This window comes from Sceloporus undulatus, unplaced genomic scaffold, assembly GCF_019175285.1.
Source record: "Sceloporus undulatus isolate JIND9_A2432 ecotype Alabama unplaced genomic scaffold, SceUnd_v1.1 scaffold_16, whole genome shotgun sequence".
In the NCBI taxonomy this organism is placed as follows: domain Eukaryota; kingdom Metazoa; phylum Chordata; class Lepidosauria; order Squamata; family Phrynosomatidae; genus Sceloporus; species Sceloporus undulatus.
The window spans coordinates 3,147,121-3,168,263 of record NW_024802938.1 but is presented as its reverse complement, the minus strand read 5'-3'; the positions used below and the strand labels follow the sequence as shown (position 1 = coordinate 3,168,263).

The 21,143-nt window shown below is 39.7% G+C and overlaps 1 protein-coding gene across 2 annotated transcripts in view; it reads right to left on the bottom strand.

The window, feature by feature from the left end:
• The window catches only part of LOC121917388 (inhibitor of Bruton tyrosine kinase-like), a 69,304-nt gene extending 48,523 nt beyond the window's left edge, over positions 1-20,781 (bottom strand). The window contains exons 1-7 of one of the 2 annotated variants that reach the window (XM_042443328.1): positions 20,557-20,781; positions 9,817-10,473; positions 7,925-8,021; positions 7,169-7,293; positions 5,910-6,020; positions 2,525-2,695; positions 35-152 (exon numbers count right to left, since the gene is read on the bottom strand). In XM_042443328.1, coding sequence (XP_042299262.1) covers positions 35-152; positions 2,525-2,695; positions 5,910-6,020; positions 7,169-7,293; positions 7,925-8,021; positions 9,817-10,140 — 946 coding nt within the window. In that variant the 5' untranslated portion in view covers positions 10,141-10,473; positions 20,557-20,781. The remainder of the gene's footprint in view (positions 1-34; positions 153-2,524; positions 2,696-5,909; positions 6,021-7,168; positions 7,294-7,924; positions 8,022-9,816; positions 10,474-20,556) is intronic. The other variant, XM_042443329.1, reaches the window with a different exon arrangement.
• Positions 20,782-21,143: the final 362 nt, after the last annotated feature.

The window sequence follows — 21,143 nt, the reverse complement described above, 5'->3', positions numbered from 1 at the left end:
AAATCAAGCTCAGAGTTATGATTCTCTGTCTTACCTAGTTGTCCACCATTCAACCCTATTGTGTATACTGCTTCTTTGGTCCACAGCACTGTATGGAACCTGCCTGCAGCCACACCAATAACTGTTCTTCCTTTAAGATTTTTTGCTTGAACCTGTATGAAAAACCCAAACGCACACACGGTTGTCAAGTAACTAGCATATTCTGAATGACAGATATCAGCAGCAGCAGAACATTCAATCAAAGGGATTTTACCTTACCTAAATTATCATAGTTTAGAGAAAGAAACACATATTAATAGAAATACACTAGATTGTCCTCCACCACAAGGAGGACATTTTCCACTGCTGCCCCAGCCCTTTGGAATACGCTGCCCACTGAGCTCCGCTCGACTACCACCCTGGCCCAATTCAGGAAGGATTTGAAGACCTTCCTGTTCCAACAGGCATTCCCCGATTAAAAATCCTGTGGGCCTCCCTCCTCTTTCGTGGCCAAGAGGAAGGGCTTTGGGGCTTTTAGCCTGTGTTTTTTATTATTGTTTATATGTGATGTATTTTGGATTTTATTGTATGTATTGTTGTTTTATATTTTATACTGTAAGCCGCCCTGATCGAAGGAAGGTGCGGGATATAAATAAAAACTTTATTATTTATTATTTATTTATGTTCCAGTCACCAACAGATCACATGGGATCCTGCAATAATACTAAATGCAGAAATTCTCTTCTTCTGAGAGTCACTAGGGAACTTTTTTTCTTTTTAAGTTTAGATGCCACACAATCTTCCCCCAGTTTTCTAAAATCATTTTCATTTTCTTAAAGGTGCTCTTACTGCTCTGAGCTACTTTCAAAGTTATTTGCTACCCCGTGAGTGCTTGGTCTTTTTAATATTTTATATTTCCATCTATAAAACTCACACTTATTACCCAGGTCAAAAGCTCCCAAATGTTGAGTGTCACACCATGCTTGTTCACCAATTGAAGCAGAAAATTATGATCAGAATATGAAGTAGCTTTTGTCTGTAGAATTTTAAGCCTTGAAATAATATTAATTTAATTTATAGCTTACACATATTAAGAGTGTAGGGTAGTTACTACATTAAGATAAAACCTCAGGTGCAATTATTATTGCTCCACTCATTATTACATTATTCAGAGGGCAAACAAGATCAGGACTACCTCATTCATCCACAGGAAGTACTTTTCACATAATCAGAGCATATTTGGTTCATTTGTCAATAGCTCTGACCCTTTGGGGGTATTAATGTAACTGCTCATTTGAACCCTTGACAAAATGCCATGGCACATAATCCTAGCAACCAAAAGCAACATTTCATATAAGGCACACACTGGCATTTGTACAGATGTGGACATCTGCAGAAGAGGTCTCTGTGTTATTGTTGTTGTATACATCCAAGTCAGTTCTGACTTATAGAGACCCTAAGGCAAACCTATCATAGGGTTTTCTGGGGCTGAGAGTGTGTGACTCACCCAAGGTCACCTAGTGGTTTTCCACGATTGAGCCAAAAATTGATCTCCAATCATAATCCAATTCTCAAACCACTATACCATGATGCCTCTCATATAACTATACATACTTAAGTCTTTACATGAACCAGATAATTCATACAGGGATGTGTTACATATTGCAGCCTCATTCATGTATCCTGGTATGTGGGTACACAAGCACTCAAACAGGTTACTCTCTCTTGAAATTCCATTTACAATTATGTTTTTGAAGATAATTGCTCAGTTTTATTACCATAATCCCAATGACTAAACCACTGCAAGAGTTCAACAATTCATCTCTTCTAAAAATGTTTCCCTTGATTCAGACTGTCACAGACCATTCCTTGGTTCAGACTACTGCCAAATATTACTCAAAATGTACTCTTCTCAAATAAAGGACAGGTTATGAACAAAGCTGAGGAATACACAGTTAAACAGTTATCCAGCAGTGAATAACCTGACATCCCTTTTAAGCAATCTTAAATGTTTTTCCATCAAGGGCATCAAATATCACCTCTGTCTGCTGAGTAATACACAGGAGTACATCCACGTGTTCTTGCAAATAAACATATTTACAGGTATCCTGCTGTAGAAATGTCAAAATTACCATATACTCGATAATAAGTCTGCGTCATGTATACGCTAAGGACTGATTTGGGGGGCAAAAATTGATATGACCCTTGGATAAGTTGAAGGTAAAACTTAGGGGCATGCAACAAAGAATCTAAATGATGAAGCATAGGAAAACAATGCCAAAGAACCTATAAAATTATGGCAGACATAACTCTTTGTGCTCACTCTTAAGGCTGGATGGAAGATAGACGGAGGTCAGTGCTGCCAAGACAGATTCCACTCTTGCCTTTCACCAGGGGATGGTTTCCATTTTAAAAAGAATTAAAGTATACTATTTACACTGTCCCGTGGATAAGTCAACCTAGGTTCTGGGGGTCAATTTTTTGACTAAAATTTCTGCTTATACGTGAGATATACAGTAGTCACTTGCTAAAATGTTTGCATTACCTGTTTGGGAACACTACAATTAGGGGGAGGAGGAATAACACCAAGTTGATTAAATGTATTGAGGCCAAAGGTGTACACACATCCATCTTCTGTTAAAACAAGCGTATGATCTGTAGCTGCTGCCACCTGAGAACACTGATGAACCAGCAAGTTTTCCACCAGCCTGGGAATCTAATGTATGTTAACAAAACACTGCATTAGTATCTGTCATGTGCCTCCATTAGGAACTTCACCACTCTACTCAGAACTAAAAAGAACAAACGAACAAAATAGCACTTTATGCAAACTGTATGTACTGCTGGTTTTAAGCACATTAAAACATTATTTATATCGATCTTAGATTAAATTTCTTTAGGATGTAAAAGCTTTTTCAATCCTTAAATATATACATGATATATTAAAAAATGCAGTTCTTCCCCAAACCCAGGGTGTTTTGAACACATTTCATAGAATTATAGAATCGTAGAGTTGGAAGAGACCACAAGGGCCATCCAGTCCAACCCCCTGCCATGCAGGAAATCTCAATCAAAGCATCCCCAACAGATGGCCATCCAGCCTCTGTTTAAAGACCTCCAAGGAGGTCAACCAATTACAAATCCATGTATGAGTTACCTTGTCTAGCCCACATTTCACAAGCTTGTTTGCAAAAATGTCATGGGGAACCTTATCAAAGGCCTTACTGAAATCAAGATATACTATATCCACAGCATTCCCTTTATCTACCAAACTGGTAATCTTATAAAAAAAAAAGACATTAGATTTCTCTGGCATGACTTGTTTCTCTGAAACCCATGTTGATTTTTTGTGATTATGGAATTGCCTTCTAGATGTTCACAGACTCTCTGTTTAATGATCTGCTCCAGAATCTTTCCTGGTATTGACATCAGACTACCATAACTGGACGATAATTGTTGAGATCCTCTTTTTTCCCCTTTTTGAAGATAGGGACAATGTTTGCCCTCCTCCAGTCTGCTGAGAATTCTCCTGTTCTCCCGGAGTTCTCAAAGATTATGGCTCCGATATTACATTTGCCAGTTCTTTTAATACTCTTGCATGTAGTTCATCAGGTCCTGGAGACTTATATTATTATTAGATTAACCAGATATTCCTGTATTATCTCTTTACTTATTCTCTGCTGAATTTCCCCTATTCTGTCCTCTGCTCCATTTTCCTCAGGTTGAGCACCCTTTGCCTTTTCTGAGAAGACTGAAGCAAAGAAGGTGTTGAATAATTCTGCCTTTTCTCTGTCTTATGTTAGTATTTTGCCGTCTTCTCCATGCAGTAGCCCTACTATTTCCTTCTTCCTTTTGCTATGGACACACCCCATTTTGTTGTTCTTAACCTCTCTAGCAAGCCTGAGTTCATTCTGCGCTTTAGCTTTTCTGACTTTACCCCTACACATGCTAGCTATTTGTCTGAATTCCCCTTTGGTGATTTCCCCATTTTTCCATTTCTTATACATGTTCCATTTAAAACTTAGCTCAATTGAAAGTTCCTTAATCATCCATCCTGATTTCTTGAGACACTTCCCATTTTCCTTCCTCACTGGAACTGTTTTAAATGGTGCCTTCAGTATCTCCCTTTTGAGAAACTCCCATCCATTCTGAACTCCCTTCTTTTTTAGTATCCTGACCATGGGATCACCCCCAGTATTTCTCTAAGTTTACTGAAATCAGCTATCCTAAAGTCTAGAATGCATGTCTGACTATGCCTGGCTTCTCCTTTCCACTATATAACAAACTCCAGGAGAACATGGACACTTCCACCTAAGAATCCCACCACTTGCACCCTGTTAACGAAGTCATCCCTGTTGGTTAGTATCAGATCTAAAATAGCTGATCCCCTTGTTGCCTCTTCCACCTTTTGGACAATGAAACTGTCTTCAAGGCAAGTGAGGAATTTGCTAGACCTTAAGGATTTTGCTGAATTTGAATTCCAGCAAGTATCAGGATAAGTAAAGTCACCCATCACTACTACATCCCTCCTTTTTGAGTTTGTGGTCATCTGTTCTAGAAAGGCATCATCCAATTCCTCCGTCTGACTTGGGGGTCTGTAGTAGACTCTCACAATAACATCCTTGTTGTTTTCCTCCCCTTTAATTTTTATCCAGATGCTCTCCACCTGGCTTCCAGTTTTGATGTCCTGGATCTCTTCACTGGTGTAAATATCCCTGATATATAATGCTATTCCCTTCTACTTTCCTGTTTGGCCTATTTCTCTTTAAAAAGGTTATATCCCTCTATTTCTACATTCCAATCATGAGACTCATCCCACCAGGTTTTAGGGATGCCTATTATATCATATTTGCTGTATTAGGAGCTCAAGTTCATCTTGCTTATTTCTCATACTCTGTGCATTAGTGTAGAGACATCAAAGACCATGTGTCCCCTTTACCTGCTGCCTGTGCAAGATTTTTTGCCTCTCACTGTTGGGTCCTTGCACTCTTTGCCTTGTTCCCTCTATGACAGCTTGGCTAGTTTCTCCAGCCCTTTTGCCTTCCAGAATACTGTCTCCCGCCCCGACATAACAAAACATTAACATTGTTCTGTCTTTGCAACTGCTTTCAAGTCCAATGTAAGGTCAGAGACAAGTCACATAATCATTTCAAGACTTCTTGTTTTTGTGCACAACACAGCTACTTCTTTAAATGTTAGCCAGCATTAGTATTACCCAGGATTCACATCTAACTAGTGTTTCAAGCTGGTTAAAAGTGAAGCTAGTTAACAATTCATAATTATCATCAGTACCACATTACACTTAACCAAAACATTAACAGAGTTTAATACACACCATCCATCACAAATGAAAATATTATACCATGCTCTCACTTTTTCAATCTGGTGCAAAGATGACATAACGACGAGTACTCTCTGTAGGGCTATGTGATAATATCTGTGAGTATGAAGCCCTCCAGGTAATTATGCTTGTACGTCTTGTTAAAAACAGCACACACCTCCACTAAAACAGAAGTTGTTCCTGATACTGTGTTAAAAGTAGCTTTTGCAGTACTGATGAAGGCCGAGAACAGACAGGCCTAATAAACCAGCTTCCAGACATTTTGAGGCTGTGGCATTTACTGCTCCAACGCCTTGCTCCAGTCCTTTGGACAGGAACAAAAAGGAGGGCATAATCCGGCTTCTGGCAGCATGGGTTGGGGCCAGTGGTGGTAGCCCATTTTCATAGTGGGCCGTGTGGTTGCTGCAGTCCCACAACACCTGCAGCCAGAGCGACCTCAGAGCACTTCATCTCACCTGTCTGTTTCAGGCCAAACTGCTGTTTGAAATAATAAAAAAAGCCCAAAGCCAAAACGTAAACAGCAATGGGTCAGACATTACATCTGAAAACCAATTCTCTTTTCACATGAGAGCATTACTTTTTGGCATACCAAGCAAGTCTGTTCATCACCATGACCCAAGCGTCCACCCTGACCATGTCCACAGGTATAAACCTGTCCTTTTTGTGAAAGAAATACGGAGTGAAATTTGCAGAGTACCACCTAAGGAGAGAAGAAAATAACATATCTTCAGCTATGTTTACTAAGATGTGGAACATTCTATAAATATAAGTCATAGTTCTGTCATATTTTCTTCTAGATATAAAGTAAAACAAAACAAAACAACACAACTCAGAAGTTTTGGGTTTGATTCACAGTGATCTACTCTGCTTCAGTATCCTTTAGCTATATTTGTTCCACCCTGAATTATTCAAGAAATAAGCTTGTATATTACACAACAGGAACAATGGATGCAAACTGTAGGAAAAGAGATTCTACCTCAACATTAGGAGGAACTTCCTGACAGTAAGGGCTGTTTGACAGTGGAGCAAACTCCCTCGGAGTGTAGTGGAGTCTCCTTCCTTTGAGGTCTTCAAACAGAGGCTGGATGGCCATCGGTCAGGGATGGTTTGATTTAGATTTCCTACATGGCAGGGGGTTGGACTGGATGGCCCTTCCAACTCCACGATTCTATGATTCTAATTGCATGCTGAAGTTATTTACTACGTTCCTCTTTTCACCAATGAACAGGAATCTCCATGAGAATCAAATATATTCTGAATACTGCAAGTACTGTGGCACATCAGGTGCTTAAGAAAGGCCCAGACAGACTGCAAAAACATGATTTCTACTAAGTCCCTGATGGGCCACCATTCATGACCAATGAGTCTGACACTATGTAGTCTTGCTTTGGTTGCTACTGGAAGATTCACTGAGGGATCATGACCTATTATCTATTGGGTTACCTACCACCCAATATTTGCTGGGATTCTAAATAATTCCAACTACAAAGACCTTAGTCTGACCTGGCAAAGTTATTACATTCTTAAGGAAGAGGACACACTCAGGATGACCTTATATAAAGCAGTCAAGCATTAATGCACCCTGAGGCAAACACAAGTACAAAAAAATAGCAAGGGAAATATCTCTTCAATCAAGTGCTGAATGAAAGAGGTGGAAGTACTGGAGATCTTATTACCTTACACCTATGAGTAGTTTACATCGTTTAAGGCAGATAATAAGGCATCCTTGAACAATCTATTTCAGTGTTCTACATGTCTATGTACTCTTTTTCATACAATGTCAAGAATTTACAACAAATACACGTTGTACTAACAATACTGAAGTGTCTTTGTTAATGTCTTAATTACCTGTTTAATATAAACACCATTTCTAGGAAAGAGATCCACCAACTCAGGATGATATTTACTCTGTTGACTACCATGACCCAAAGTGAAATTTATATTGTCTCCCCAAGTATAGACATCTGTAGGATCTAAGACAAAAGAACACATCATTTATACCACCAAACATATGGAAGAGGTGCAAAATCACTCCAGATATTCCGGAAAACTATCTGGCATATTCAGGATATTTCAGAAAAGTATTTATCATGTTGGATTATAAAGCCTAAAATGTTTAACTGTATAAAGTTACTGAGTAGGGGTAGTAGCAGTGTCATTTATATCCCACCATTCCTCCAGAGATCTTAACACAGTGTTTTATATACACACACACACACACACACAGTACTTACATTGACCCATGGATAAGTCGACTCAGGTTTTTGGGGTCAAATTTCTAGACTTATACATGAGCATATATAGTATTCCACACAGATATACAAACACATACATTTTCCTTTCAAACAGATATTTCTCATTTAATCATCTAAGTGGTCTGAAAATGGAAAAGCAGAATTACCTGAAAGGAGTCTCTGCCCATTAATTACATAAATTGCCCTTGTGAATCTTTCCCTGCATGCTGCAGAGAAGTGAGGACCTAACATCTAACATCAGTGTGTACCACACTGCAGATATTTTCTTCACAAAAAAAAACAACCCCCAGTTCTATTTACTTGTTCAAATAGCTGAAATTATAACAAACCACCTGTATTACAAACCTACCTGTATTTTTGAAAATGACATAGGATGGTCTATCCTTCATTACAAGATCCAAAGCAGACAAGCCTTCTTTATCCTGTGCATACAAGTTCACACCATGCTGAAAACATGAGACAAAAAAAGAGATACAAAATGACAGCCTCCTGCATATAAAAAAAAACAGCTGCCTTTTTAAAAATTTCTTCCTTCTAGCTGGTTTTTTACTACAAAAAGTTTACCTATCTCATCCATCCTTTACACTGAGTTGTCTTATTTATCAACTTACACTTTACAGATGAAAAATTGTTTTGGCTCTATAGGTGAAACAGATATTGTCCAGGCAGATAACATTTTCTTTCTGCATCCAACTGCAGAAGCCCAGAATTCCCAGACTTTTAAATTCTTGTTCTTTCGCTGCTCCTAACTCCACTTTTATGCCTGTGTCAGTGCCCCTGTTTCATGCTACCAGCTTAGTTTTAAATTCTGAATGTTATTTTTTCTTAGTTTCTAAGCTATCTTGAAAAAAACATGCATTGAGGAGGAGGATACAAATGTATTATGTAAAAAAAACCAGTAAGGTGAATACTATATTAGATATTTTTTACACTGTAAAAATCAAAGTATTTATGGAAAATTCATCAATTTTTTTGTGTAAGTTTTGTTCTATGACTCCTTTTATTTTCAAGAAACGACTACAATGTCATGTTTCTCTTTTTTTAAAAAAAATTGAAATTAACTTTTCAGCTACAGTCAGCAAATGCATTTGCCGCTTCACTAAGGAGCGCTGCTGCAATTCTTCTGAACATAAACAAAAGCGAGAACTCTTCACAACTGTGTGTCAAACCTTGAGCATGCCTGGAAAACAGAGTCCCTTTCAAAGTGTCACAACAGAACAAGCCCCCATCCTGAACATATACATATTTCAGCTGAGAACTAGGGAGAAGGCACTTTTTTGGACTAAAATTGCCAGGATCCAAAGTTGCCTCAACCATGACCAACATTCATTTATGGTCCAAAATGTAACTTTCTCAAGTTCTGGAGGAGGATAGGAGCTATTTTCTTCCTTTCACTCCTCTCCAGTTGCACTGAACGTCAAATAATGTTAATGTCATACGAAAGTCAAATAATTCATGTCAAATAAACCACTGCTCCTCTCTCTGCTAATTACCAAGGCAACCAGAAATTTCCAAAACCCTATGCACACACTTTTTCCTTGCCTTTCACTTTTTCCTTTCATTTCACATTGCTCAAATAAAGTAGTCTGACATCACTTTAACTGACATGACTCTACCCTGCAAAATCCTAGGCTGGGATTTGTAGTCTGGTGAGGCACCAGAACTCTCTGACAGACGAAGCTGAATACCACACCAAACTAGAAATCCCAGGATACCACAAAATGGAACCATGACAGTTAAAGTGGTATCAAACTGCTTTATTTGTGCAGTGTGGCAGGTCACTTAATTTCTTACAACTAGTGCCAACTAAAATGCAATTTCTCCACCCACAAACCATTGGGGACACAGTAGTTGTCATAGGTGAATATGTTTACAGGAGATTCTATAGCTGATACCTAGTTCTATATAATTTCAAAAGACACCAAAAAAAATGAAGCAACACTGATACCTTTCATAAGTTCAGCTTGTATGAACAGGGGATGACTGCTCTTCCATACAATCTCAGTCATTTTTATTTAAGACTTCCTGCTGAGCTTTGTCTTAAATATCACTTGAAGAACAGTCTAGTTTGATTTTCAGGAGGAACTGCTAAAAGGTGTGTGCTGATGAAAGAATGACTAGATGGGATTTAGCAGCAATGTAAAATCTGGCTTTTTTTAAATCTGCTTATGGCTTGGCTTCTCTGTGGACATGACACAGAACGCATATTTATAGCTTTAATAAAAATGGCAAAATACCAACCTTCAGTAGTGACCATGCACAATCTATATGGCCATAGAAGACACTACGGTGTAAAGCGGTCCATCCTGATTCTTTGTCTTTTGCCGACAAATCCACTCCATTTGTTTCTGCCAGCCAGTCCAACACGCCTTTCTTTCCACAAGAAGAGGCAAGATGGAGAGCATTCCTACCAAATGTATCCTTGCTTGTTGCTGCATTATAGCAATGAGAAGTGAGAAAGGCCTTGATCTGGCCTTCACTTCCTCGGGTCACTACTGAAACAATATCCAAAGCATGCTGCTGTGATCGACATTTCAGAGTACAGTCTGGCATCAAAGAACTCATCGTACTCTTTACTGAACTGCTAAGCCCCTATAAAGCACACCAGGGCAATCTGGTTTTGCCCCTTCCTCACATGCAGTCCAAGATTTCCAGGTCATTTATTCTGTTTCAGACAGCGGCCATAAAAAAATTGTGCTGTTTAAGGCTTGGCACGTAAAAAAATAAATATATTTCATCAATATAAATTTTGAGTTCAAGTCTTCATTTCTTTTTCTACAAAATATTTTATTACTGTCCAGGAAAATAAGTTTACAGAAGGCAACCAAAGGAGTGGGGAGGGGGGTTCCCCCTCCACACTATCTTGCTCTTTTAGATATCCATAATTGCAAGGGAGACCTGGAAAAAAAAAACAGAAGTAGATTAAATTAGTAATGACTTTTTAAAAAGTGACTGTCTTTAGCAAAGTTTTGGACTTGTAAAACTATGTTTTGATGGAGAGAGAAAGAGCAGACTAAACTGTACACAGGTTAATATATAAGGAGAATATTCCACACACACACAAACCAAGAAGATAGAATATTGATAGTAACACATTTAGGCAGAGTTTAAACATATCACCAGCATGTTACACACATACTCTATGCAGTTTGTGGTCACCTTTCTCCACCTTCATTTGTTTTACTTGCCCAGCATCATATGTAAATCAGGGTTCAATTTTAAAATGCTATGTTTGTTTTCCTTTATTACACATTTACTATTCCTAATTTTTGGAGTGAAGCATATACTATCCAATATCCACATTAGGTCTGCAATTATTGTCTTGATAAGAGCTTTCCAATCATAATAAAGACTACCATCTTAAATAAATAATGCTAATAAGGTTGCCCTGTCATTTCAACCTAGGTCATTCAAACATCTGTGTTTGTTCTCATGAGTAAGTTATGAGACTCCTCCAGATTTGGGCAAGTGTAGTTCCTGTGTAGAAAAGACTTCCACTGGATTCAGCAAAGCTACAAACAAATAAATAGTATTAGCAATGGGTGGTCCTTCGTCTAATTCTGTCTTTGTGGCATGAATTTACTAACACTATAGACAGTTATACAGTGACAAGAAGAAATGTTTCATTTTTGTGTTGTCTACATCTATTTATTGTGGTGAAGGAAAAGGAGGAAATGAGAGCTCTCCTGAACCTAATGGGACAACATTAAGTTATTGATGCTGTTCCTAGATCAACAAGATTGACCCTTATGTGCTTTATAGAGCTGTTCAAGATTATTACACATGGAGATCCAAAGAAACACTAGTTTAACAGCACAGATTTTGATGGGGCTTTTTAGCAACAGAATGATCTTCTGTCCATTTTATTCCTTCTTTGATTTCAGATTATAATCCTTGACAGTGTGACATTTATATAATTTTCTTTCTTTTTTCCCCCCTAAAGAACTTCATATCCATTATTTCAGTAATCTTCACAAGAAATCTAAGACTGAATCAAAATTTCAGCTGGTAGGGTAAAATAAGGGATATTAACTTGCCGCCTAAAGCCACTTAGGTTGCAGTAGCGTAGCAATAAATTTTGAAATTCAGATGTCTGACATATTCCCATTACCATGCATTTTGGGGAGTCCAAAAATGTGGCAATTGTGTGTTCTATACAACATACCACTTTTAATAGTTTGCATCTTCACTAGTAACAGATCTTTTGTAAAGGTTTTTGTTCATTGTTCTGTTGTTGTTTCAGACTTATGGTGACCCCAGGCATCTGAATGTTATTTGTTCTTCTACACAGGTGAACCTATCATGGGTTTTCTTGGCAATATTGGTTTAGAGTGGTTGCCTTTGCCTTTCCCCAAGGCTCAGAGCATGTGACTTGCCCAAGGTCACCCAGTGGGTTTCATGGCCAAGCTGGGAATTAAATCCTCATCTCCAGAGTCATACTCCAACATTCAAACCACTATGTCATGCTGGCTCATGTAAGGTGTATATGAAACATAAATGAATTTCATGTTTAGACTTGGGTCCCATCTCCAAGACATCTCAATCTGAAAAAAAAAATCCAAACCTCAAAACACATCTGTTTGCAAGCATTTCAGATAAAGGATACTCAACTTGTATTCTAATTAAGTGTATATATATTATAGTCAAATGAAGCCAATTAGGAAGACTTGATTCAGCACAAACATAAACCAAATACTACATATTTATGTTGTGTCTCTTCAAATCATTTCTGACTTATGGCAATTCTAAGGTGAACTTATCATGGGGTTTTCTAGGGCTGAGAGTGTGTGACTGACCCAAGGTCACCCAGTGGGTTTCTATGGCTGATGAGGGAATCGGACCTTGGTCTCCAGGCTTGAAGTTCAACACTCAAACTACTACACCACACTGGCCAATGATTAAAATCAGTATTTGCTACAAATATGTCATCATATCAACATTAACTATACTTTATAAAATATCCAGTACTGATTACACAAGCTGTCAAATACTTGAAATATCAAATATCATAACTTGTCAGATATTAAATACCAGCACTCAATTATATTGCACATCATTTTTTTTCAAATATTCAGCATCACCCACTGTAGATGCATTCATGTAAGCAAGTGTCTTCCAAGTTTATTTTCATCGTTTTCAAAAGCTATCCACACCTTCTCCTGAAAAACGATACCTCTTTATTGAGGGAGGGCAGACAACATATACATTTTAGTGCTTATTACTGCCATGTAATAAATTGCAATGGAGCACTAACAAATTGACACAGCAGAGGCACAAAGGGGGGAAATGGGAGGCAGATCAACATGAGTCAGAGTTCTATTTGGGACCTTGTTCTAAAAGAAAGTAAACTGCTGACATCATGAAGCAATTTTTGACTCAGCAGTAACTTCTCTCATATCAGTTTACTTCACAAGCTGTGAAATAATGATATGCAAGTTCAACATCTAAGTGTTCCCTGGGCATCTTCTTTAGGTAAGCCAGGCTGCATTTTGTTCACTGAAAGGAGCATTAGTTTATTATGACTGCTGCCATGCTGCAGAATTAATGCAGTTTGATCTTGCTTGAACTGTCAAATCTATGCCATCCTATGGAATCCTGGGATTTGCAGTTTGTTGTGGCACCAGAGCTCTGTGACAGATGTGAACTATCTCATAAAACTATAAATTCCAGAACTCAAACACACTGAAACATGGCAGATAAAGCAGTGTTAAACTGCAGTAATTCTGCAGCATAAATACAGTATAGAGGCAGCCTATTTGTCTTGGATTGTACATAAAGCCACTACATTTACACCAACTCACATGGCAGTGTTTAACAATCAGAGATGAATCATGCTAAGTCACTTTCTTGTGACAAGCTGCTTATAGGATTGAAAACTGCAGTTCAGACAATGAAATCCACCAGGTTGGGTTTAAAGAGTTGACATAACAGTTCCCTCTTCACATCTTTAAAACACATCAACATGACTAAATGCACTATACTGACACATTCCAGCTAGGATCATGCACCATGGTTTATAAAGTTGATGCAGTTCCCAACATTTGGTACAATGTGTAGGCGAAGGCGAACTATAGAGAATTTTTGCCAGAGGAGTTGTCAAAATCTGTAAAATATTTCCCAATCTATAAAAATATAGTTTTTTGTGGGGGTTTTGGGCTATAAAAATATACACAAATCAAATGGACACCCTGAGTCCCTGCCAGTCAACAACAGACCAACACAGAGACTAACATGTAAATCACTTCCTCTCAACCTAAGGGTCAGACAGTATGTGTGTATATATATATATATATATAGATATTATCCCACTCACTCCCATGCCAGCATTCTCTGAAGATGCCAGCCACAGATGCTGGCGAAACATCAGGAATAAACTCTTCCAGAACATGGCCACATAGCCTGAAAAACCCACAAAAAACTATTGGGTACAGTATTCCATTACAGCTCATGCAACAATTCACAAAACAGTACTAATGACTGAACTCATTCCATCCAAACTTATTCAAGTCAAACCAATACACAGCATCATATTATCTAGGATGCTTAATCTCAAAACAGTAAACTTCAGTATTTTCCCCATATTATTTTTTTCTTTTCTTTTTTACAAAAGTCCTGTTGATTCAGTGACTGTACTCTGCTTAAGACTGAAAGGATTTAAAGCGTTACAGTGCAGGCTGAGTATCCTTTATTTGAAATGCCTGAGATCAGAAGAAATGTTTCAGATTTTTGAATATATGGTGTCCTGGAGATGACACCCAAATCTAAACACCAAAATTCATCTATGTTTCATATACATCTCATACACATAGCCTGAAGATAAATTTTATACACAATGTTTAAAATAATTTTCTGCATAAAATAAAGGTTGTGTACAGTGAATCATCAGAAACCAAAGGTGTCACTGTATCACACACCTACACTGATGGTTTTGGAGTATTTTGGATTTGGGATGAGGGATATTCAGCCTGTACAATTACTTTTTAAAGTCTTTTCCCACAACCTGTTTACTGATCACATAATTATGAGGGTTTTTTCTAAAGATCATTGACTATGACCAATTCAAACCTACCCATATGAGTACCAGAATCACTTATTCTGTGTTGATGTCACCCTATGCTAACAGAATGTTATGAATCCAAATGTCTGTGTACTACGTGGCAGGCCCACAGATTCCAGGTGCATATCCTGTTTGAAGTGCCAACAACTACGCAACAGAACTATATAATCAGGCATTGACACAGACTCCACCCCTCTTGACACCCAAATATCCATGAACAATAAGAAAGAGATAGGGAAGGGTCAGTGAACAAAGAGGTCTCTCAACAGAGCCCAGAGTCATTGCAGATTACAGGAAAGCAACAAAGAACAAAATGCTAAATAGCTTGGCTCAATGTAAGTGCTTCTCCTTTACAGCAGTCCCCTGGTGACTCCCATAAGACCCAGCTCCTAGAATAAATTATTAGTGCTATAGTTTATATGGCTTTATGGTTCAGAAAACAAAATTCAATTCAGGTTGTTGGTGGTAAATATAACCTCTCTGTAACATCTCAGAAGATAAAATGATATCAAAGGTGATTACATTTTGCAGTCAAAATGCAAATGAATCACAATTACTGCCTCCCAGCAAAAATTATTTTTTCTTTAAAAAATGGGAAGTTCAAACTTTTCCTTTCTTGCCTCAAGCAGTCTTGGGGCAGCTCAAAGGGCTGCCTTATTCTAAAACCATCATATCATCTGCTGTAACCTAATATGGATATCTGCAATGCCCTTCTCCTCAATTTCATTTTAAGATTCTGAAAATTAACACACAAAAATAGCAACCATCAAGTTTAATCTTTCCCTCCCCTCCCCACTACATTCAGCAGGCTTTTTGTAACATATTGATTGGTAAAGTGATCAGAAGATACTCAATGCTTCAATACTACAGCAGTTTTATTTGAAAGAATAAAGGTTATAAAATAGATGTATTTGAAATTTAAAATATTTTACTGGTTATTTATTATTAGTGTAGTATTTTAAATTGTTTTAATTAAAGGTTTAATACCATAAACACATTTTGGTTTTAACACATACAGTTAATGACATCTTTATTTCAACCTGTTTTAATCATGTTAGAAGCAGCTTTGCGTTGCAATTCTAGAAGAAAGGTGGGATATAAATCAAATCAAAACAAAACAAAACAAAAGATTTTACATTAATATGGCTTTTTTCAATAACCTGAAATTGTAACTAACTCCAGCCCTGTAAATCATGCCCAAAGCACTTTCATGAGTTACCTTTTTTTTCTTTTTCTTTTTTGGTAAGCGAAAAGCTTAATAAAAATGTTTTCAAATTTCACAGTTCTATTTGACTTCATGTTCAACTGAGAAACCAGCATGGGAAGAAAGTAGTATCATCTTCATGCGATGCATTCATGTGTTGAAGATGTTACTTGCTGCTAAACTGGAACAATATCTAAAAGAACATATCACTGCATACCTCTAATTTCCTATTCTTTTAATCTCTCACTGAGCATTTAGATTCCTTCATTTTGGATTATTGAAGACTAGCTAAATTCAGACTATTTGGGCTACAAAAGATATACACACATGCTGTGTTGCTGTATGCCTTCCAGCTGTTTCCAACCTATGATTACCCTAAGGCCATATCATGGGTTTTCTTGGAAAAACTTGTTCAGAAGGAGGTTGCCTCTGCAGAGGGGGCTGGTGGAGTGTGACTTGCTCCTGGTCACCCAGTGGGTTTCCATGGCTGAGCAGGGATTCGAATCCTGTTCTGCAGAGTCCTAGTCCAACATTCAAAACATTACACCACACTGGCTCCATACACACATACAAGGAGGTGTTTTGAAATGGAAGAAATTAGTAGCTAGACCAGTGATGGCGAACCTATGGCACGCGTGCCAGAGGTGGCACTCAGAGCTCAGAGTTTGTTACTAGAAAGCCAGAGGGACACGGCACTTTGCAGTAAATAAGTGAGGTCTGGGTTGTAGTTTGGGCACTTGGCCTCGAAAAGGTTCACCATCACTGAGCTAGACAAAAGGTTTTGTTTGCTTTGTAAAAAAAAAATGGCAGGTTCCTAAAAAGCAAAGTTGTTCCCTGGATCTAAGACGCCATAGTTCATAGTTCTGAAACCATTCGTATTTTAAAATTACTAGATCAGATCTGAAACTTGAGTTAAACAAGGTAGTTGAAAATGGTTCAGGAGGAAACAGAAAAACAAGGAATAATAAATTCCAAAATTCACAGTTAAACAATACCTTTATTTGAATCAATTGACATGTCACAAAACAATGAACTAGCTTTCAAGAGCAACATCAGTAATAGGTGTAAGGGGAAAGGGGGGGGGGAGAGTAATTGATATTGTAGACCAGCCAATCAGCAATTCCCTTCCTTAAAATATCTAATTCCATCACACCCAGGTTTCCTTTTTATCCCAGAAAGACCCCCCTCTGCTCTCCTGTATTCTCTGGTTACTGAGCATGCTTATGTGTCATTGGGCTGGTCTTAGGGGACACACATGGACAGGATTTAAAGCAGAGGCAGGCAATTAGAAGTTTTCTGTAAAGACTTTTTGTAACTCTGTTATTAACATACTCTATACCTCTCTCATTGCATACTGAGTTTCATCACTAATATCTAAGGTTGAGCATGTTTTCAGTTGTGCCTGTAGAGACTAAAATGTTGAGCATGTAGGGTGTCACACTGACCTAAGGATACACAAGAGACCTAGATGGTGCTAAAACAAATGGTGAATGTGTTTGCCAATCTTTCCATCCTTTCTACCACAGGCTCTTTGCATTTCCTCTTGCAATGGAGGCAAAGTGAGTCCCATTGCATAAGCAGTCAAAGAGTATACCTTGGACCTCATCCCCGACTGTGTTCCTATTCACCCTTCCTGTCCAAGTATCCAGGAAGTGTCTCAAATCCAATCAATTTTTGTCAATCCAAAGTCATTAGCCATTCTGGATCCCTTTTGCGAAATCCATGGGAACCCATCAAATCCTTAGTTACACCATGTGCTAACATCAAGTACCCCTGGAGGTTAAGAAATAGGATATAAATATCTGCCCCAGCTTTAGCCACATGCATGCACAGAGGGACAATGCCCGACCACGTCAAGTGCAACAGTGTCTCTACCTCACAATTTCAGACTTTTACCACTTGTAATTGTGAGTCACTCTAAAAATCTTAGCTTCAACCAGTGAATTACCACTAATTCATATACTCCCTGCCGCTAGTATATTTTGCATCGATCCCCTAGACTTAGGAGACAGAGAGAAGCTCATGCTCTTCAAATGTTTTGAACTGTGAGAAGCTCTGAGAAACAGGGTCAGCAACAAGGGATGGTGGAAACTCTAATCCCAGACATCGAGGCCCAAAGGTCCCCCACCATGCACAGATGGTGGCCTGAAACTGGAGAATATGTTAGTCTTAACCGATTGTGTTTTCATACAAATCAAGAGAAGTCTAGATTACATAACACAACTTATCCTTTATAACATATCTTTACATTTAGCTCCCTAAACATGGCAAACAGTCATCTCACACACACCCCGCCATAAATGAATAAGTACTTAGAGTTCCAACAACTGGGAACCCTCCAATGCTATCATGAGAGGTACAACCCACACTGAAAGCAATGTAGTGTCTATCCTGTAATGTACATGGAAGATTTTTACGCAGGGAGACAAAAAAGGAATCATACATTCTTCCAGATGTTTCTACACGCTAACATGCATAATTCCTACTGGCTATGATGGCTGATGGGAGTCGTACAACATCTGGAGGGCTGATTGCCACCCTTGCATTAGACCTGTGGCTCACTTGCTGTAACAGAATGAGACTATTTATTAGTTCTGAAATCCAGTATCCAGTACATAGAAGTTCTGATGTACAGGCGGCCCTTGATTTGGTTCCAGGACCCCCATGGATACCAAAATCTATGGATGCTTAAGTCCCATTAAATACAATGGATAATTAAATGGTGTTCCTGATATAAAATGGTAAAATCAAGGTTTGCTATTTAGAATTTATGTACTTTTGAAGATTTTCAAACCATGGATGTTTGAATCTGTGGATAAGGAGGGCTGACTGTAACTTTATCTGCTCTAATTAATAAAAGAATGTACTTACTGCCAGATTTGAGCAATATTCTGAATATCTCAAACTCATTTACATGGTCAAGATTTAAAGCAGGGGCAGGCAATTATGGGCCCCCAGAAGTTCTTGGACTGAAACTCCCATCAGCTCTAGCCATCATGGCCATCGGTGAAAAATTATGGGACTTGCAGGCCAATAATACCTATGGCAGTGGTGGCAAACCTATGGTTGCCAGAGTTTGTTAATAGAAAGTCAGAGGGACATGGCACTTTGCAATAAATAAGTGGGTTTGGGGTTGCAGTTTGGGCATTCAGTCTCTAAAACATTTGCCATCACTGCCCTAGAGGGTCATGGCTACTTAGTCTTGATTTAAAAATTGTCCTCTGCCTACATTAATTCAATACTTCTTGCTCACTCTATTTGGTCAGTACTTTTCTCTGCTCTCTTAAAACTCTGTAACACCCTGCTGCTGTTATATAGGCTGTTATCTCATAATCAAAGCGAAGAGTCAAGGGTTCCTGACCTGTACAGATCAGCCTTGTCATTCTGAGAGAAACCACAATGCAGAAAATCCTAAATGACACACCCCTGCAAATATGCTGCCCTTAGCAACAATGCAGCAACACAACAAACACACTGTTTGTTCTAGAAAAGTAAGCCTTTGGCAATGACAGATTTCAAACTACAAGTCCTATTAGGAACACATCCAGGAATTAGAGACACTGATGGCCCACAAAATTAATCCTCTGGTTTTTATTTTTATGTCAGTTTTAGGTTTGTGTGCAAGTACCTTGGGAGTGGGAAACTACTACTAACCTCTTCTGTACTCCTCCAGATGTCACTATTATGACAGTCTTTTTAAGGCCATTACGGGTCTCCTTTATCTGGACCCTAAAACTCTCCCCAAACCAAAATTTTCTTCATGAATGGCTAACAGAGACCAGATGCGAGGTGGACAGACTCCGTCAGGCCAGGACCTTCAAGCCTGAGCAGAGCAATGGAGAACAGGGGGCCTTGGAGACGATGTCTCATCTATGGGGTCACCATGAGTTGAGGCCAACTAACAACAAATATGTGTAAGGTGTATACAAAACATAAATTGACGTTGTGGTTAGATCTGGGTCCCAAAATAGCTCATTATGTACATATACGCAAACACAGGCATTCCAAAATCCAGAAATATCCAAAACCCAAAGCATCTCTGGTCCCAAGCATTTTGCACAAGGGAGACTCAACCTGTATTCACTGGTCTTCCGCCTCCTTCTAACATCTACAAACTGCACACCTTGGTCCTACAGCCAGGATGTCTACTAGGTTTCTGCATCCTGTAATGCAGAAATTCAGGCAGCTCAAACTGGGGAGGTCTGCACCTGTTGAACTCCTGCTTTGAAGGGGACTGTCACAAAGGCCTGGTTGTCTGGGAGGAGGACCAGAAGAGGAAGGAGAGGGAAAGCAGGAGGAAGAGGAACAGGAGATGGGGGAGGAGGAAGGAAGAGGGGAAAGGAGGAGGAGGAGGAAGGGGAACAGGAGATGGGGAAGGAGGAAGAGGATGAAGAAGAGGAGGAGAAGGAAGGAGAATGAAGAGAGGGAGAACAGGAGGTGAGGAGGGAGGAAGAAGAGGGGGGATGGGGAGGGGGGAAAGGAGAATGAAGAGAGGGAGGAGGGAGAGGGGGAGGGAAGGAACAGGAGGTGGGGAGGAGGAAGAGGGGAGGAAGAGGAAGAAGAGCAGGAAGAGGGGAGGGAAAGAGGAGACAGAAAAGCAGGAGGGGGAGGAGGATGAGGAGGCTGCTGCTGCTGCTGCACAGTTACCATCCCCTTTCCTCCCACTGGGCTTCCCCCTTCCTTCCTCAGCCCTCCCTCCGTCTCTCTCTCTCTGTCTCACCAGCCGCTAGATGAATGGGGCCGGGCGGAGGGAGGCGAGGGGGCGCGGGCGGCCGGGGAGGCTCATCCTCAGTGGCGACGAGGGGCTCCGGGCCCAGGCAGCGGGGAAGCAGGAGGAGGAACAGCAGGAGGCGGCGGCGGCGGCGGCAGAGGAGAGGGCTCCAGCTGCGCGGGCGGAGAAGGCAAGGCAGGCGCCACGGCTGCAGCTCAGCAGCAGGAGCAGGAGGGAGACGCGAAAGGACACGGGAAGAAGAAGCCCCGCGATTGGCCGCCTTGCCCAGTATCCCGAGCGCCCATTGGCTGCGAGAGGCTCCGCTCCAGGAATGACGTCAGAGGCCAGAGAGCAGGGCAGGGCCACAGGCTGCGTCCACACTGCAGAGATAACATGGTTTGGCACCCCTTTAACGCGTTCTGTGGCTCAAGGCTAACACAAACTCCAACTCCCAGAATTCCAGAGCCTTGAGCCAGGCAAAGAGTTAAAGCAGGGCCAAACCGGGTTATTTCTGCAGTGTGGACGCAGCCACAGTCTCCTGAGGCGAGAAGACAAAAGAAGGAAAAACACGCATAGAAATATAAATTCATGCTTCT